Below are 17,514 nucleotides of genomic sequence, written 5' to 3' on the forward strand. Positions count from 1 at the left end.
ACACCTTAATCTTTAATTATCTGGTGCTGGGAAATCACTTTTGCATAATAATTCAGAACTCATAATAGCTTTTATAAAGTCTGTAAGAGCCTCATAAAAGACCATGTGCAGCAAGTCTATCTCTTTATGAAACTCAAATTACTTTATCAAGGTCGTTAAACAGTACATGTGTTCAAATAAAATCCCACGGTTTCCAGGGTGATGGCCTTCAGCCACTACTGGGCTTGCTCCATAGAAGAGAGAATTAGTTCAAAATAGTAAAAGTAGCAAAACAATAAAATAAAATGCTCAAAAGAGTTTTCAGATTTCTGTTACTTTTTAGGCTTTTGTACAGTGTGACACTGTGGTATGAGCAAGTAGGGTGCTAATTTAAGGGAAAAAAATAGTTAAAACATGGAGATAAGATGTACTGTGTGTGCGTACGTGCGTGCGTGCGTGCGTGCGTGCGTGCACACTGCACAGTAAGAGTAATGTTTCCCAATAATTGTAGTGGAGTAAAAGTACAATATTTGGCTCTGAGATGTAGTGAAGTAGAAGTAAAAGTACTGAAAAAAGCTAAAAAAAATACCTCAAAATTGTACTCAAGTACAGTAGTTGAGTACTGTTCCACCAGTGGTTAAAACCAACTATCCTGCAGCCTCCTATATGTACCTGTCGCATGCATCAGTGGTTCTTGAACTTTTTCATGTCAAGGACCCCCAAAATCTACATTTATTAGCCCACGGACCACCATTTGAAAAATATATGCCAGGGACCCCAATAAGAGAAGTTTTGTATGGCTCTAGCAGTGACACCCAACCATTTTAATTTCAAGGACCCCCAGTTTGACGTGCAAATTTTTATCTCTGGAACCCCACTATATATTGTAAAATCTATGTTGATTTAACTCAGAGTGTTCAAATGGTTCCTATCTATCATTTAACTAGGGACCCCCTGAAACTCCCTCAACGACTCCTGGGGGTCCCCGGACTCCACATTGAGAACCAATGCCATGTGTCACTTACAAGCGCCTGTCCTCTTCCTCCTGCTTGCGCTGGGTCTCCTCCTCCTCCCTCCTCTTCCTCTCCCTCTCCATCTCCTCCTGGATGCGCTGGAGCCTCTCGCGCTCCTCCTGCTCCTTCTTCTTGTTCTGCATGGCTGTCAGCAGCTGCTCCGAGCGCGTCACCAGGGCCTTGTACTCGTGGTCTATCTCCATGCGGGACATGATGGTGCTCTAAAAATGTAAGGGACATGCCAACATGTTTTAGCGAGACTTGGCATTCACTTATCATGTTTTGCATCTGAATTAGTTGACTGCTTCGATAAGAAGCTAGTTGCGCTATTTGGATATGATGACTAGACGGGCACTGCCCTAGTCGTGAACCATGCAAGTTGCCGGGAAGGAAGCAAAAATACAAAAACGCAAGTAAAGCACAGGTACTCGCCAGAGAACTGTACTGTACTATGTATGTACTATTATGTACCAAAGACTAAACTTTTCAACTTTCCGTGTCCTATAACCCCCCCCCCCCCCCCCCCCCCACAACTTTCCGTGTCCTATAACCCCCCCCCCAACTTTCCGTGTCCTATAACCCCCCCCCCAACTTTCCGTGTCCTATAACCCCCCCCCCCCAACTTTCCGTGTCCTATAACCCCCCCCCAACTTTCCGTGTCCTATAACCCCCCCCCCCCAACTTTCCGTGTCCTATAACCCCCCCCCCAACTTTCCGTGTCCTATAACCCCCCCCCCCCAACTTTCTGTGTCCTCATAATCCCCCGTGACAGGCCTCTATTTTTCTCACTGTTAAGCCTCGTTTTCCTGCGCTCCCTGTATATGCTTTCTGCGCTCACAGTGGTGTGAATTTGAACGGAAAAGCACATCTGGCCACAATGAATATTCAGACACATCTGCTGTCAATGTAAATCTTTTATCCAACTGCATTTATAAAACAGATGCACTTTATTTAGGCGTAGCAAGCCTCGTTTGAGTTCACTCACTGACCAGTCTAGTCTGCTCAACATGGGCAAGTATTCATGGGGTGGTAGAAACGGTATAAATGATAAATTATGTAAAACAAATAGGACATGAAAGTCACACATATTTCATTTCATTTCATATGTATTTATTTATTTCATTTCAGTTATGGTTTTACATGATTATATTCATTTTACTTTGTACTTATTTTTTTACATATCCCATACCAGAAAAGAAAAGGAGCAGGAAGAAGATAAATCTTATTTATACCTGCCCCTATCATGCCCCTATCATATGAAATTATCACGGAAGATACACAAGCTATGCACAGCCAAAGTTATGATTAAAAATATGATTTATGGTTATGGGAAGGAGAGACCTGAACAAACCTTGTCAGGAGGACATTTAATGATGCACCATTTGAGAAAAATGCGTATACTGTACATATAAAAACGAGGTTACTAAACGTTCTTAAGTTAAGGAACAGGTCCAAATTAAAGTAAAAATAAAAAAAGTAGACCAGCAATAATTCTCTACTTGTGGGCCGAGGTCAGGATATTGCAAGTGGGCCAAGTGAACAATCGGTAAAACACAAAGATTGTATTGATAGCATAACTTTATACAAAGAAAATAATTTAATTAATAAATACATTATTTTTTGCATTTCTGAGCCAATAATTAATAATAAAAGTTAACTCTGAACTAGGTAAATCTGCCTTTAGCTTCTGTGGCCCGCCCCTAATACATGGAACGACCTACACAAGACATTTTTTAGATCATTTTGAAATTTGTTTTAGCTTTTTATTTGTAAACCTATGTAATTCACATTTTGTTTTTCTTTTCCTGATCTGATGTATTGTGTGTTTTTTTCTATGTGATTGTATTTAATACGACTGAAAATGAGTTTGATTACTGAAATTATTATTATTGAAACTTGAATAATTTGATGACCGGAAGAGGTCCAGTAGGAGACTCGATGAGTTAGGGGTGAGACAATTCACACAGATTCATACGATCTCGATACCTAGGGGGCTGGTTTGATTTATATTCACATTCTTAATTATGTTGCGATTCAATATTACGATTTCTTTTGCATCCCCCCTCCCAAGTTACTTTGTGTTTTTTATACTAGAACATTTTAAAACAATTCATTATATACAGTTGGGTGCCACCAATATTGTCCCTTATCATTTGACCCATTTAGGCCTGACCTCAAAATCTTAAAAAAATCCTTCTAAATCCTCCAGTTTTCTGAAATTAATATTTTCAAAAATAGCAGATCTACAAGCTCGTAGCGCGCCACTCGGTGGCGCGCTATGAGCTTGTAGATCTGCTATTTTTCAATAGCTAAATTATAACATAATGTTTAAAACACCAAAAGGGGTTCCCGCCCAAAATGGGTTAACTGTCCTTTTGCGCAGATCACGCAAACCTCAGCAAAAAGAAAAGGACAATATCGATGGCCTCCAACTGTAGGGTGCTGGTTTGATTTATATTCCCATTCTTAATTATGTTGCGATTCAATATGATTTTTTTGCATCCCCCCCTCCCAAGTTACTTTGTGTTTTTTATACTAGAACATTTTAAAACAATTCATTATATATATATATATATGTGGTCAGATGGGTTGGCTGTAGAGGACATAGCACCCATCATCTCACCCACCTTGATTTTGACCACCAGCTCGTCGATGGACGTTTCCAGTTCCTGTACTTTGGAGCTCATCTCCTGTTTGTCCTCCTTGAGGCCGGTGACCACCTCGTTGAAACGGTCCATCCTGGTCTTCAGGTTACGCACCTTCACCAGCCCGTCGATCCTGCACCACACAACACAATACTGTTGTAAACACCTGCACCACCAGTCAAAGGTACGGCTGACCTTGGCGCACGTGCGCACACTCACTTTCAGATGGGGGTCGGCGGCCAATTACATATATTTTTTGGGGTCCTTGACATGAAATAGTTTTTTAACCACTGATATAGAAACAGGTTTTTCATAAAACTGTCATGATTTAGACATTTTGTAGAATCTTGTCTCATTCCTAAATGGGTTAAACCTGCCCTCGAAATGTCTAATCCAAAAACCAACCTGAACCTATTCCTAATGTGAAATGTTCATGACCATACAGTACCTCTCTCCTCCGGTCCCTTCCTTCCTCGTCTCCTTCAAATTCATACTCATAATCTCTATTTGTCCGTCCGTCCGTCCGTCCATCCTCCCTCCCTCCACCCCTCTCTCTCCCTCTCCTCCTTTTCACTTCATCTTCCAGGCCTTGTGTTTTCTGTCACATCTGCTGACACTTTACCCAAGGTAAGAGGACACAAGTAAGGATTTTCACAAACGCCTGTCTCTCTCTCTGTGTGTGTGTGTGTGTGTGTGTGTGTGTGTGTGTGTGTGTGTGTGTGTGTGTGTGTGTGTGTGTGTGTGTGTGTGTGTGTGTGTGTGTGTGTGTGTGTGTGTGTGAGAGAGAGAGTAGAGACAGCCAGTGTGAGAGAGAGACTAGAGTCTGACCCATGTCGTCTGGCCGATATATCATCCATTATTTGATTTTATGTGACGACATCCTTTTAGGAAATGATCGAGACCAATGTGTTCCGATCATTATAGTTGAAGGTTTTCACACATTTTTAAACATCTGCTATCTTTGAACGGGACTGGTCGGGCTCTAACACACAGACAAGAAAGACAGAGAGAGAGATAGAGAGAAAGAGATAGAGAAACACCTACCGAGGCTTGTGTTTCCTCCTGCAAAGCCACATGCGGACGGTCTTCTGCATCTTGATGCATGCACTCGTTCTGTACAAGATCTTATACTTCACTGCGAGACAAGCAGACAAGAGACACAAAATGAGGCGTTAGATAAACACACAAGCAGCGAGGGCTGAGAGATTGAGACACAGACAGCTCACAAATAAACAGTCATGCTATAAAAATAATAATAACAACAATAATTATTATTACTATCTGCGTCAGTACAGCTTCCTGTGGCCCGACAGAAGACTTTGAACAGAGAGACCCCTTCGCCCAACGCAACTACTCACTAATGTTCATGATAAAATAACAATTATCTTTCTACTCAGTCTGTGTCTCATACAGTAGGAGGGCTGTGGGCAGTTCAGAAACTTCAGAAACAGTTCAGAATCAATTATATGAAGGTAGGTTGAAAAGTGGTGAAGTGGTCCTTTAAGCAAACAGCCATCGGTGACGGGTTCCCATCCATTTTTGGTCCCCATGGTGACGACGTGTCTATGCAGCATGTGTCAAACATAAACACTTTAATTTTTTTTTAAAAACACCCCATCGCGCGTCAGCTATTAAACTAAAGGAAGGTCTGGAGCAATTTGTGTTATTCTAAAACCGTTTTAATAAACATGGTTAATGGTATTAGTGTTATTTCTTCATTCAGAGCATGCACAGCATAAGAGAGGTGATGGAGCAATCGGTGTACTGTAAATGTATGACAGCTAATTTCAATAAACATGGTTATGATATGGCGTTGTAGACACTAGACACTACGTGTAAGTGTAGGTTCCGCCATAGTAGAAAGGGCTGCGACGGCAAGCAGGTTTATGCAGAGGTTCTCAACCCGTGGGCCGCGAACCCTCGGGGGCCGCCAAATTATTTTGGGGGGTCCCCAAATTATAAAAAAAGAAAAAGAAAAAAAAGGTTTTTTGTTTTTTGCAACTGAATGGCTGGAAAGTGGAAATGAAGAATTTACATATAGTACACATAGTACATGCATACACCTTCCCTAATGATTATATCTGGTTTCAGTATTTATTTATGGTGTATTGTCTCTATTATTAAGGTTATTGTAGCAGTTAATTTATATTGGGGGTTGGGAGGGGGCGGGTGGGGGTCCCGAGACATTGCCAAAGCATTTCTGGGGGTCCCCGGCCAAAAACGTTGAGAACCCCTGGGTTTATGTATCGAGCACTGATCCATTTCCAGTTGCCGGAGCGGACTGCCGTAGCCGTCGTTGCTTAATAACCTTGGTACAGAGACAGCCCTGGAGAGAGCCAGCCCAAATGCTGCCAACACACAACAGCTGCCAATCTGCAGTGCCAAGAGTGTGATTATGGCACTATTGACTTTTTATGACACATATTGTTATCAAACAGAGGTGTTTTATTCATGCAGATGGCCCAGGGTTATATACATGAGGACAGTTTGTTTATCACATACTATCTCATTTACTCCCAGAGGCAACAGGAAAACAGCATTATGCTTGATTCAGACCTATTACTAGTTGGGTGCTGAAGGATGTCGGGCATGACAAAAAAAACAATGCAAAAATCCATATATTCAACCTTGTTTCAAGAGACAAAAAAAAAAATGTTGCTTTATTGCCAGATAATAACTGCATTCTGTGTGGATGTACTCATGACACACAAGTTGAGTCGAGTTAGCATTTCAGTTTTGCAAATACATAGCATGGTGCCTACACTTTAGGTTGATTCAGGAGCAAAATAAACCACAACACAGAGTGGAAAACAGCTTGTGACCTTCTACAGAAGTGGTTTTCAACCAGTGGTACGGGGACCACCAGTGGTCCTTGGGGGGGTTCCAGGTGGTCCCCAGCTAAATAATATAGAGTTTGAGAATATAGAGTTTGTAACCAAATGGACCCTTATTAGTTATTTAACTTTTGAGAGTGTAAAATTAAACCATTTTAAACCGTTTCATTTTACGCTCTCAAGAGTTAAGTCATCTGCATTACTTCATTTACAAGAAGTCTACATAATTAGAGAACGGAATTGTGGACAAAGTCCAACGATAACTACATTCTTTAGTTTTGGGTCATTAAGTCTAAATGTAATCAAATGGTGGTCTGTGGCTGACATGCTGAAAACATAATGAGCCTTGACATGAAAAAGGTTGAAAACCACTTTTCTACAGTTCACAAAATGGCTACAAAGTAAACCAGCAAGAGGCCTGTCATCTCCCTCTATGCCTGTCACAATTACTATGTAATGGCTTGATCGCAATTATTTGAGCTAAATGCAATTATTGTTTCACAATTTGCATAATGGTTTCCATCTATCTGTATAAAAATAGCTGGATGACAAAGCTATGGCCTCATGGGTAGAAGTCCTTGTCAGTCATTTCTTTGTATACTATAGTAAATATACAATATACCATATACAATGGTGTCGCATGACCATTGTGTGATTTTTCACTATTTGAGGAAAAAAGGTGATCATTTGAAAGATTTAGCATAATGACAGGTTGAATGTGGTTAAGTCTTGCACTGAAAACAATTATGAAAAACAAAACTAAAACTAAATCATGTGTGGTAATAATTTAACTGAATTGTGTTAAACCTTTGACGTGCCTTTAATTATTATTTTGGAATAAAAACAAAACGACGAAAGAAGATCAGACCAGTCTGAAGCAAGTGGTGCAACAGCACCCCCTATTGGTACTCTAAACATCAGGACATGGGTTAGGACATAGGGACATTGCTGTTCCTTGGAGTGGTTGCACCACTCATAAACATTTGGCAGGGCAACGTAGAGCCGATGGTACAGTATACGTACGTTTGATGACGGACAGGGAACACCACTGCACCTTCTTCCATCGGGCGTGGATCAGCCACTTGTTGACCTTCTTCACCAGCTCAGCCAGGTGCTCAGGATCCGACTTCATGATCTGGTCAAACTCTGCAAACTGTACACAAACCCCACCAGGCCAGAGAGAGGTTAAACTCTGCAAACTGTACAACCACCAGTCGACGAGAGCGGTGCAAATATCAGGCATTTTAGGTATGTGTGTGTAATGCCCAGGATTCGAACTCGGGTCTCCCGCGTGAAAGTCCAATATCTTAACCATCCCTATTGACCAGGGGAGACATTAGACGTTTGAGGCCATCAGGCTGAGGCTCTGAGCCACTCTGCTGGACTGGCCCCATGAAGTGAACAGAGATGTCGCAACTCTTCTTCAATGGCCTAAGGGTTAAACTAGGAAAACTGTACACCCACCAGACCGGAGACAATTTACAATTTAGGCATTTAGCAGACCGACTTACAGTAAGCAAGAACAAAACATACATCAAATACATAAATATAGTCATCAAGAATCATACGTAAGCTAAGAACAATCCATAGGCTCGACTAACTATCTTCATGCCACATGACCCTTCAATTATAGAAGAAGGTTCAATGATTTCGATCAAATTCCACCAATACTAAACTTCTCTAAAGTTGGCAGCTTCAGACATCAATGTTTTTTTGTTTTTTTTTTCACAGAGACATTGCCAACCCAGCGCTACCTCGTTCTAGACTAGAGCCTCCAAACATCACCTTGGTGTTAATAAATTAAAGGATCAATAAGAGCATGCTCCAGTGTGTTCTGTCCAACACCTGGGGATTTACCGCAGACCGTAGTGTACGTGAGTGCCTTTTGCAAAACATTTTGAATTACTCTTACGCCACAACCAATTTGGAACTTGATGAAAACAAACTACAGGTGAAATAATAAATAATAATAAAAAAGTATCAATTGCAGACAGAAGTAAATTACACTGCAATTGTAGCACAAGTAACACGTCTTCTCAACAGAGCAATAGGTATTAATGCATTCACAGCTGACTACAGTGATGAAGTCACACTTGATCAGATGCTATGTCCCTCCGTACCAAAGACACACACACACACACACACACACACACACACACACACACACACACACACACACACACACACACACACACACACACACACACACACACACACACACACACACACACACACACACACACACACACACACACACACACACACACACACACACACACACACACACACACACAGTGTGTGTGTGTGTGTGTGTGGGGGGGAGATCTCACCTTCCCCGGGCGGAAGAACACTCTGGTCAGGCCAAACTTGTAGTCATTCTCATTCAGGCCCAGAGCTTTGAAGAGAGCCTGCAACAAGCACACAGGGAGCACAACGTCATCTGTAAGGACCACACATTGCACAAGTGTAGCGTTGAAAGGAAACTTTGCTCTCTTTACTTTTTGATACGTTTCATTTCTGCAGGTTAAATTATCAATTTCACTCACAGTGATATTGCAATTGCTTGTCAAAACTACTTCAATCAATCTCAGAAGAGCCACTGAAATGACAAATTGATTGAACTCCTATTAAAATTGGCTGGCACGGTAAACTGAAATTTACATGCATAGAAATCCACTATCCTTCCCTAACAAACCCATATTGCTTCATTAATGCAGCTTTATTGATATTTTGAGCAACATACAAAAGTTCTCCATTTAGATAATACAGTTCAACACCCTATACTAGTTGCAAATGTTCTTTAAGGAGTTATCTTATGTCCAAAACTGTTCTTTTCAGGATTCATATTCAAAAGTAGCAGATCTACAAGTTTTGTAGATCTTCTGGATCTGCTGCTTTTTTGATGCTTGTATGTGACGCCATAGTACGATCAAGTAGGTCCTTAATTTACAAAAAAAAGAAAACACACGATAATGTGCATTGGGTTTGCGTGTGTGGTAAGATGTGAAAGGCAGTCCAGAGTAACCTTGCAGAATAGCCTGGGGTCGAGGCGGGTCATTTTGGGAGGCATGTACTGCTGGTACATCTTGTACAGCTCGTGGAACGGCGCTCTGGAGGGGAAGCCGCCCTGCATCAGGTCCAGCACCGACACCATGCCTACGGGAGGGGGAAAGGGACGCAATACATGCAATAAATGAATGCATGGTACAGATAAAGGTCTTTCCACACAGTCTATATATACAGTTGGAGGCCATCGATATTGTCTTTTTGCTGAGGTTTGCGTGATCTGCGCAAAAGGACAGTTAACCCATTTTGGGCGGGAACCCCTTTTGGTGTTTTAAACATTGTTATAATTTAGCTATTGAAAAATAGCAGACCTAAAAGCTCGTAGCGCGCCACTCGGTGGCGCGCTACGAGCTTTTAGGTCTGCTAGTTTTGAAAAATCGTGAAAATATTTATTTCAGAAAACTGGAGGATTTAGAAGGATTTTTTAAAATTTTGAGGTCAGGCCTAAATGGGTCAAATGATAAGGGACAATATCGGTGGCACCCAACTGTAGCCTTGCGGACCCAGACGTTTTGTTTTCAAAAGAAAAATCACACTTGTGATGTCAAGTGTGGTGTGTCAAGTGTGGTGTGCCTGGTAATGTTTGTTTAACTGCTGTAAACAAACATTAAAAGTCCATAGACTTGTCTGCCAAATGATGTCACGTTTACATAGGTTGGTGAACCAACAGGGAGCCGGTGTCGGTTTCCAGCACTAGTTTGAATCTGCCCCTCTATACCTTGAAAAGATTGGATACTTTCAGGCTGCACAGCAGAGTCTGATGCTTTTTTGTTTCAACGGTCAATGCATTTGAAAAAAATAATGCTGGAATTTAACTGGTTTCGATTGAAAAAACATTACAACAGCCACTCAAACAGAAATGTTGAGTATGAGTAGGTGTGCAAGAGGTCATAAAGAGGTCATAAAGAGTGTGTATTCTTCTTCAGCCTAGTGTATGTCGATTCAGTTATTTGTCGATTCAGTAATGAGGTTTTTTCAAAGGGAGTACAGCACTCCCGCTTTGATCTCAGTTCACTTCGGAGGTCAGATGTGCGGCGACTTTGATCCGGAACAGTTACCTGTTTCGGATCAAAGGGGCCGCACATCTGACCTGGTACAGATGTCAATTCTTGACATCTGCCCTATTCTTTTGAAGCCTTTATATTTACCTTTGTATTTTTCTCAATCTTCACTCCCACAATGGACAAATGCATGATGAATGATGTCAAACAAACTGGAGTTGCACAATACTTTACTGGTGACTCTGCGGCAGTGTTGAGCACTTGGTTGTTTGGTTTGCTACCGCTAATGAAAAGGCAGCATAACTATGGAGGAAGCTGCTGTCTCCTTGACTTTGGTTCAGGGACGTACAGTATTACCACGTATTGTGTAATGATAGAAGTACATAGGAACAGCATCTCATATTCAATGCACTTTGGACAGTGCAGGAAACAACACAGCCTATACATATATCACTCTAGTCATAGTACACTCAGCATTATTCAATCACAATGATACTGTATTTCAGTGTAATCTCAACGGGCAGTATGCACAGCATGCTCTAGCGCACACACCGTGTAAAACACTAGATTGGGATGGTACAATGGATAAGAGAAAAGAAGATTTCATGAACCTCAGAGGACATGGAACAACATAAAGCCTGTATAACTGTCTGACTACACAGATTGAAAAGCGGGAGGGGGCGGCCGCTTGGGCTGCTTTTCTTTTATTATTTACGTCTTGCCTCAGAGCGAGAAGAAGAAGAAAAGCTATAAAGAAGACGATGCTGAGTTAAGTAGCAGAGGTTTTAGTGTGTCACGGGAATTTTGTAGGACAGTCTTGGACAGTGGATCCCAAACGTTTTACGTCGAGAGGAACCCAAAACCCGTTTGCCCGGGACCCAAACTAGTGAAAATATCAGATCTACAAGCACACAACGCAGCACTTTGTGACGTCACGTATCGGCTATTTTCGGTCAAAGACACGATCTACAGTTGAATTAGTCTACTAAAAAGTAGACAGACCTCGATGGTGTCATAATGCCTGATTCTACAGTACACTTGGTTGCATGCTGAAAATAGCAGAGCTATTGTTGTGGCTATACAAGCTCCCAACGTATCGCAACATGCTGTGAGCTTGTCGATAAGCAATTTTCAGAGCGCAACACCCGAGCGCAACCAAACATAAAAGGACTTGTCTTTTAGGCGCCATTTACACTGGCAGCCAAATCTAGCCTGAATCAGATCTGTGCCACATCCAGATTGGAATCTGATTTGTTAATGCAGACAGTTCACATACAAGTCACATGGAATCTGATTTGTTTAAATAAGTCTAAATGCAGACAGGTCACATACAAGTCACATGGAATCTGATTTTTTCCAATGTGACTTGAGCCACATTCAGAGGTGGTTTCAAATCTGATTAAAATCTGATTTCAGGAGATCAGTCTCAGTCTGAATGCAACAACCTGATCTAAATCGGATTCCATGTGACGTATATTTGACTTGTTTGCGTTTAGACATTATTTAAACAAATCAGATTCCAATCTGGTTGTGGCATAGATCTGATTCAGGCTAGATTTGTCTGAACACGCAGATCACATCTGGTCACTTGTAAATGCAGTGTGAATGGTCGGGCGAAAAGATTAGAATTGAGCAATAAAATCGCCAAAATGTATTTAGGGCTGAAGTGGTAATGTATGTTTTGTAATAATAATCCAAATCTGTAAAGTAACTTGTTAAAAATGTAGCCAATAGAGCGTCGCAGTCCCGCCTCCTACCCTGGACCAGGAAATGAAATCCAATGCATTATTCTCATAGACATTTCTTAAAGTATTTATTTAAAGACGGTTACGCCGCGGACAAAGCCAACTCGAGTCGTGACAACTCATGACAACCCAAACAATATTTTGGACCAAACAAAAAATTACAAAGAAGAAAAACAACAAAAAAAGTGTTGTAACCTGCCGTTTTTTTCTATATTTCTAATTATTTGTTTGGTCCAAAATATTGTTTGTGTTGTCATGAGTTGTCACGACTCGAGTTGGCTTTGTCCGCGGCGTAACCGTCTTTAAATAAATACTTTAAGAAATGTCTATGAGAATAATGCATTGGGTTTCATTTCCTGGTCCAGGGTAGGAGGCGGGACTGCGACGCTCTATACAATCAAATTCAATTTATCTAACTTCAGACACATAAGGCCATATCTAACAGACGCTGCTAAACTCTTCATGCATGCTATGATTTTTTCCCACATAACATACTGTTTCACAACCTGGTCACAGACAACTTGTATTGTATTGTATGTGTTTTTGCATGGATAGTTTTATCATAATTTTTAAGCGCCTGCTCAGGGACTACAGATGCAAATTAGGGCTTCTGGCTAACGCTGGCCCATTTACATGGATGGAAAACTGACGTATTGATTATTGAGCATTGTACCTGTCAAATAAAGAAATAAAACTAATTTTAAAGTTTTCAAATAAATGTAGTGGTGAAAAAGTACAATGTTTGGATATCAGATGTAGGGCATTCACTTCTAGTCATTTTTACTTGTTGACTAGTTGCCTAGTTTACTAGTCGACTAGTTGTTTAACTACCTATTATGAAAAAACTGTGTACATGGTGACTATAAGTATAATCTACCTGATCTTGAGGCCTACAAAATCGGGATTTTTTTTTTAAAAAAAAACTTTTTTTTTCTTATCAACTAGTCAACTAGTACCAACAAGGTCGACTAGTGGATTTACTAGTCGACTAGTAAACTAGTCGACTAGTTGCTTAATGCCCTAATCAGATGTAGTGGAGTAGAAGTAAGTATTGGATATTGGAATTACTGAAGTAAAGTACAAATACCTCTAAATTGTACTTAAACTACATTACTTAAGTAAAATGTACTTAGTTACTTTCCACCACTTCTATTTAGCCGTGGCGCTAATCTTCAGGATGGTAAGTCAGCCCTCTCCAGGGACCTCTCCCCCAGACACCTGAGCTGACCATAAATCTACTTATCTGCCCGGAAAGAAGTATCCTGCCTACAATTCTGACAAACAGATTGTTTTTCCCGCCCCTCTAACTCTCTCGGGGGGTGTATCATATCCTTTGTCCCCTCTACGCCAGTGATTCCAAATCTTTTTCAATTTCAAGGACCACCAAATGTGATAGTAATCAGGCTTGGATTGAACCGGAATGAACCTTGTTGGAATTGTGGTGCGTGGCTTGAGCTGAACTTAAGTGAACTTTGGTATCCAAACTCTCAACATACCTAAAGTATCTGTGTCTGTGCAAGCATCGTTTGTTACTGTGTGTCAAGTGTTACTTACTAGGGTTTGTGGTTAATACTGTAGTGGTACAAAGAACATAATTAATGCCTGGATGGCACCCCGGACTATTGTAAGTTGTAACCCATTAAAACTGGGAATTTGGGAAAGCATGTGAAATGAAATGATTACTATATTTACCCAGGGTATCTGGGCTAAGCTCAAGAACTTGTTTCCAGCCAGGCCCTGCTCATAGAACATTTCATCGTAGTGGTTCAATGCCTTGTTCAAGGGCACTTCAGCGGTGGTAATTTTAACGTGTCGGACCGCTGATTCGAACTGGCGACCTTCCGGTATCAAGACCGCTCCGCAATCCGTTCGGCCACCGCTGCCACCACCGCTGTCTCTATATATTTATGCGTTGACTATCCAAAAATAGCACATACAACTTCACAGTGCATCACATCGCCAATAGGATATCAAACCATATAGCAAACTATTTAACACCTTGTAAAGTGTAATTATGCTAAACTAGAGGTTCACGCACCTTCGACACACTCACATCAAGCAACACGGGTTAAAAAAACAAAAAATGTAATTAAAAAAAAAATATATATATATATATATATATATATATTTGCTTCCCATCATGCAGCTGTAACCCAACATGCCTTGCACTGCGTCGAAGTGCGCGTCACGTGATCAGCCATAGCCAATCGAAAGAAGGAAACACAGGCGTCCAGTTCCTGATTCAGTTCCTGACAGTTTTAAAAGGCTGTTTTCTCTGAATATAGGCTGCGTCTGCGGTGATTGAACAGAATGTGGACGTTATGGGATCATGTCTGATGTTATGCTGTGTCAAGGTTACAATATTAATGCTTCTGAAGAGAAATAGACTTTTTAGACGGACAGAGTGAGTAATGTCGGATTTGAGAAACGGAAGCTGCAAAAACTGGGTTGAAAACGCAGAGGTAAAGTGAGTGAAGTCAAAGCACAGCCGCAGCAGAGGTGTCAATGCCACTTCTGCATACTCCGCATACACCACAGTCTATAACTTGGGGAAAGTCACCGCCTGTCTCAATTGTATATAGATGCCTAGTGTTCCCAGTGACCAAGGATTTGGTGCTGTGTCCCACACTGACCTGAGCACTGCAGCTGAGAAAGAATCTGACCACCTTCGAACTGGTGGCTCACCATCTTCAAGTTGGGCTTGATGCAACGGATAAAACTGGAACCCTGCGAGGAAGGTCCAAGGGATGGGAGAAGAAGACAAAGAAAAGGACGACAACAGTGACAAAACAAAGTGGAGATATATCAGACCGAGAGAGAGAGAGAGAGGGTGTTGTAATGCCACACAGAAGGTTTCATTTAAGCAATATTACACTCAAGGGTGTGCTTTACAGTCATTAATGCATGCGTGCGATGCTGCAGGAAAGTTCCAAAAGGCAGCGCAGATGTTTTGTCAGGAATAGAGGGCAGGGTGAAGCGGTCAGTGATAACAGACACAGAGAGGACATACTGACCAGTGATAAAAGACACACAGAGAACATACTGACCACTGACCAGTGATAAAATACACAGAGGACATAGTGACTGTGATAAAAGACACAGAGAGTATACTGACTGTGGTAAAAGACAGAGGACATAGTGACTGTGATAAAAGACACAGAGTATACTGACTGTGGTAAAAGACAGAGGACATAGTGACTGTGATAAAAGACACAGAGAGGACATACTGACTGTGGTAAAAGACACAGAGGACATAGTGACTGTGGTAAAAGACAGAGGACATAGTGACTGTGATAAAAGACACAGAGGACATACTGACTGTGGTAAAAGACACAGAGGACATAGTGACTGTGATAAAAGACACAGAGAGGACATACTGACTGTGGTAAAAGACACAGAGGACATAGTGACTGTGGTAAAAGACAGAGGACATAGTGACTGTGATAAAAGACACAGAGAGGACATACTGACTGTGGTAAAAGACACAGAGGACATAGTGACTGTGGTAAAAGACAGAGGACATAGTGACTGTGATAAAAGACACAGAGAGTATACTGACTGTGGTAAAAGACAGAGGACATACTGACTGTGATAAAAGACACAGAGAGGACATACTGACTGTGGTAAAAGACACAGATGACATAGTGACTGTGATAAAAGACAGAGGACATAGTGACTGTGATAAAAGACACAGAGAGTATACTGACTGTGGTAAAAGACAGAGGACATAGTGACTGTGATAAAAGACACAGAGAGGACATACTGACCGTGCTGCGAAGTTTATCCAGCAGAATGTTCAGTTGGGTCTGCACACAGAAAATGGAAACAGGGAAAAGGTTATAGACATCTTTTATATTATTTATTTTTTCTTCTTACAGAGATGCCATGACTTCTCAATTCAAGACACGCTGCTGCTAACCTACTAGGAGAATGTTTCGCGTTCACAGGCAAATGGAGATTTCCGTGGGATGAGAAAACATTTAAATTACTTCACTAGAGCGCTATGAGAAAAAAAAACCCAAAACAAGGTGTAACGCAAAAACATGTGGCCTGTAGAATGATGTTACCATAGTAGGTGCACGTTGCTGTTTGATGACGTTGCATAGAGTGGTCCTAATGAGCAAAAGAGGTGGCTGAAATGTGCCTGAATAATGCATTTTATAACACATTGGATGCTAAGGACGAGTATACTCGTCATATCAATTACCGCTTGGTGCTAAGGACGAGTATACTAGTTTTAAGGCATTTAATCACTAGAGAGGTGCCCGTGGGGCCTCTACGGCGGTGCCCGTTGGGCACTGACCTGCTTTTGAAAAGTTGGAAATGCAAGCCCCACCCAGATATTATGTCCCTTTTACGCCAGAATGATGTCAGATTTCTGTATGTATCTCTCTATGTCCCTTTATTCCTATATATGGAGTTCTGTGTCAGTCATGCCCAAATATGGAGTGTTGGGATGTCAGAACAGGCCAGTTTATGGAGTTCTGTGTCAGGCATGCCCAAATATGGAGTGTTGTGATGTATTGTGATGTCACCGTATATTGTCCAATCATAAGGCAATTATAGGCAGGGATGAGCAATCGTCTTCCAATCAGAGGAGCATAGAAAACAGGAGGTACTCTAGTAAAGTAAAGATACATCAAAATGGTACTTAGTACTTACAGTACATACAGTACTTGAGTACATGTATTTAGTTACTTTCAACCGCTGGTCATTTATAAGTTCTAGCAAAGTCTGAGCATTTATAAAACTGCAACACATGCTATATCTTTTCCACAAGCCAATTAGTAGCCTATTATTTCTTAGCATTAAGGTGCCTCAAGTTCAAGTTGCAATCTCCTGATTATTATCCGTTAAGCTGCGTTCAGACCTGAATATATATATATTCGCCTCGGTTCGTCCCGTTTGACCCGCACCAGGTCGCGCCGCACCCGTTCATCCAATTCTCATCTTTGCATTGACTTTGTATGTAATCGCGGCGCTCTAACCATCCAAGTCTTAACGCACCTTTACACTGCAAAGTCTTGGAGACATTTGTGGAATATGCAAAAATACAGACAGAATCCCTCCTTTTCACCTTAGAGTAGGCACACCTCTGCATTAATAGTATTTGTAAATTACTATTAATTATTCAAATCAAACCTTATTTGATCTGCATGGACCAGTTGCAGTGCGTTTTAACAGCGGGCGACATCCTGACGTATTTGTCTATGGGACCCATAGAGTATATA

The 17,514-nt window shown here is 41.3% G+C and overlaps 1 protein-coding gene across 7 annotated transcripts in view; it reads right to left on the minus strand.

Moving 5' to 3' along the window:
• myo6a (myosin VIa) overlaps positions 1–17,514 on the minus strand; it is a 177,254-nt gene that overhangs the window by 44,810 nt on the left and 114,930 nt on the right. For all 7 annotated transcript variants that reach the window (XM_079525507.1, XM_079525506.1, XM_079525505.1 and 4 more), the window contains exons 19-26: positions 16,051–16,089; positions 14,917–15,010; positions 9,497–9,627; positions 8,802–8,879; positions 7,495–7,624; positions 4,682–4,772; positions 3,620–3,770; positions 1,005–1,213 (exon numbers count right to left, since the gene is read on the minus strand). In XM_079525507.1, coding sequence (XP_079381633.1) covers positions 1,005–1,213; positions 3,620–3,770; positions 4,682–4,772; positions 7,495–7,624; positions 8,802–8,879; positions 9,497–9,627; positions 14,917–15,010; positions 16,051–16,089 — 923 coding nt within the window. The remainder of the gene's footprint in view (positions 1–1,004; positions 1,214–3,619; positions 3,771–4,681; positions 4,773–7,494; positions 7,625–8,801; positions 8,880–9,496; positions 9,628–14,916; positions 15,011–16,050; positions 16,090–17,514) is intronic.

The sequence above is a fragment of the Electrona antarctica genome (genome assembly GCF_951216825.1).
Source record: "Electrona antarctica genome assembly, chromosome: 17".
Lineage (NCBI taxonomy): Eukaryota > Metazoa > Chordata > Actinopteri > Myctophiformes > Myctophidae > Electrona > Electrona antarctica.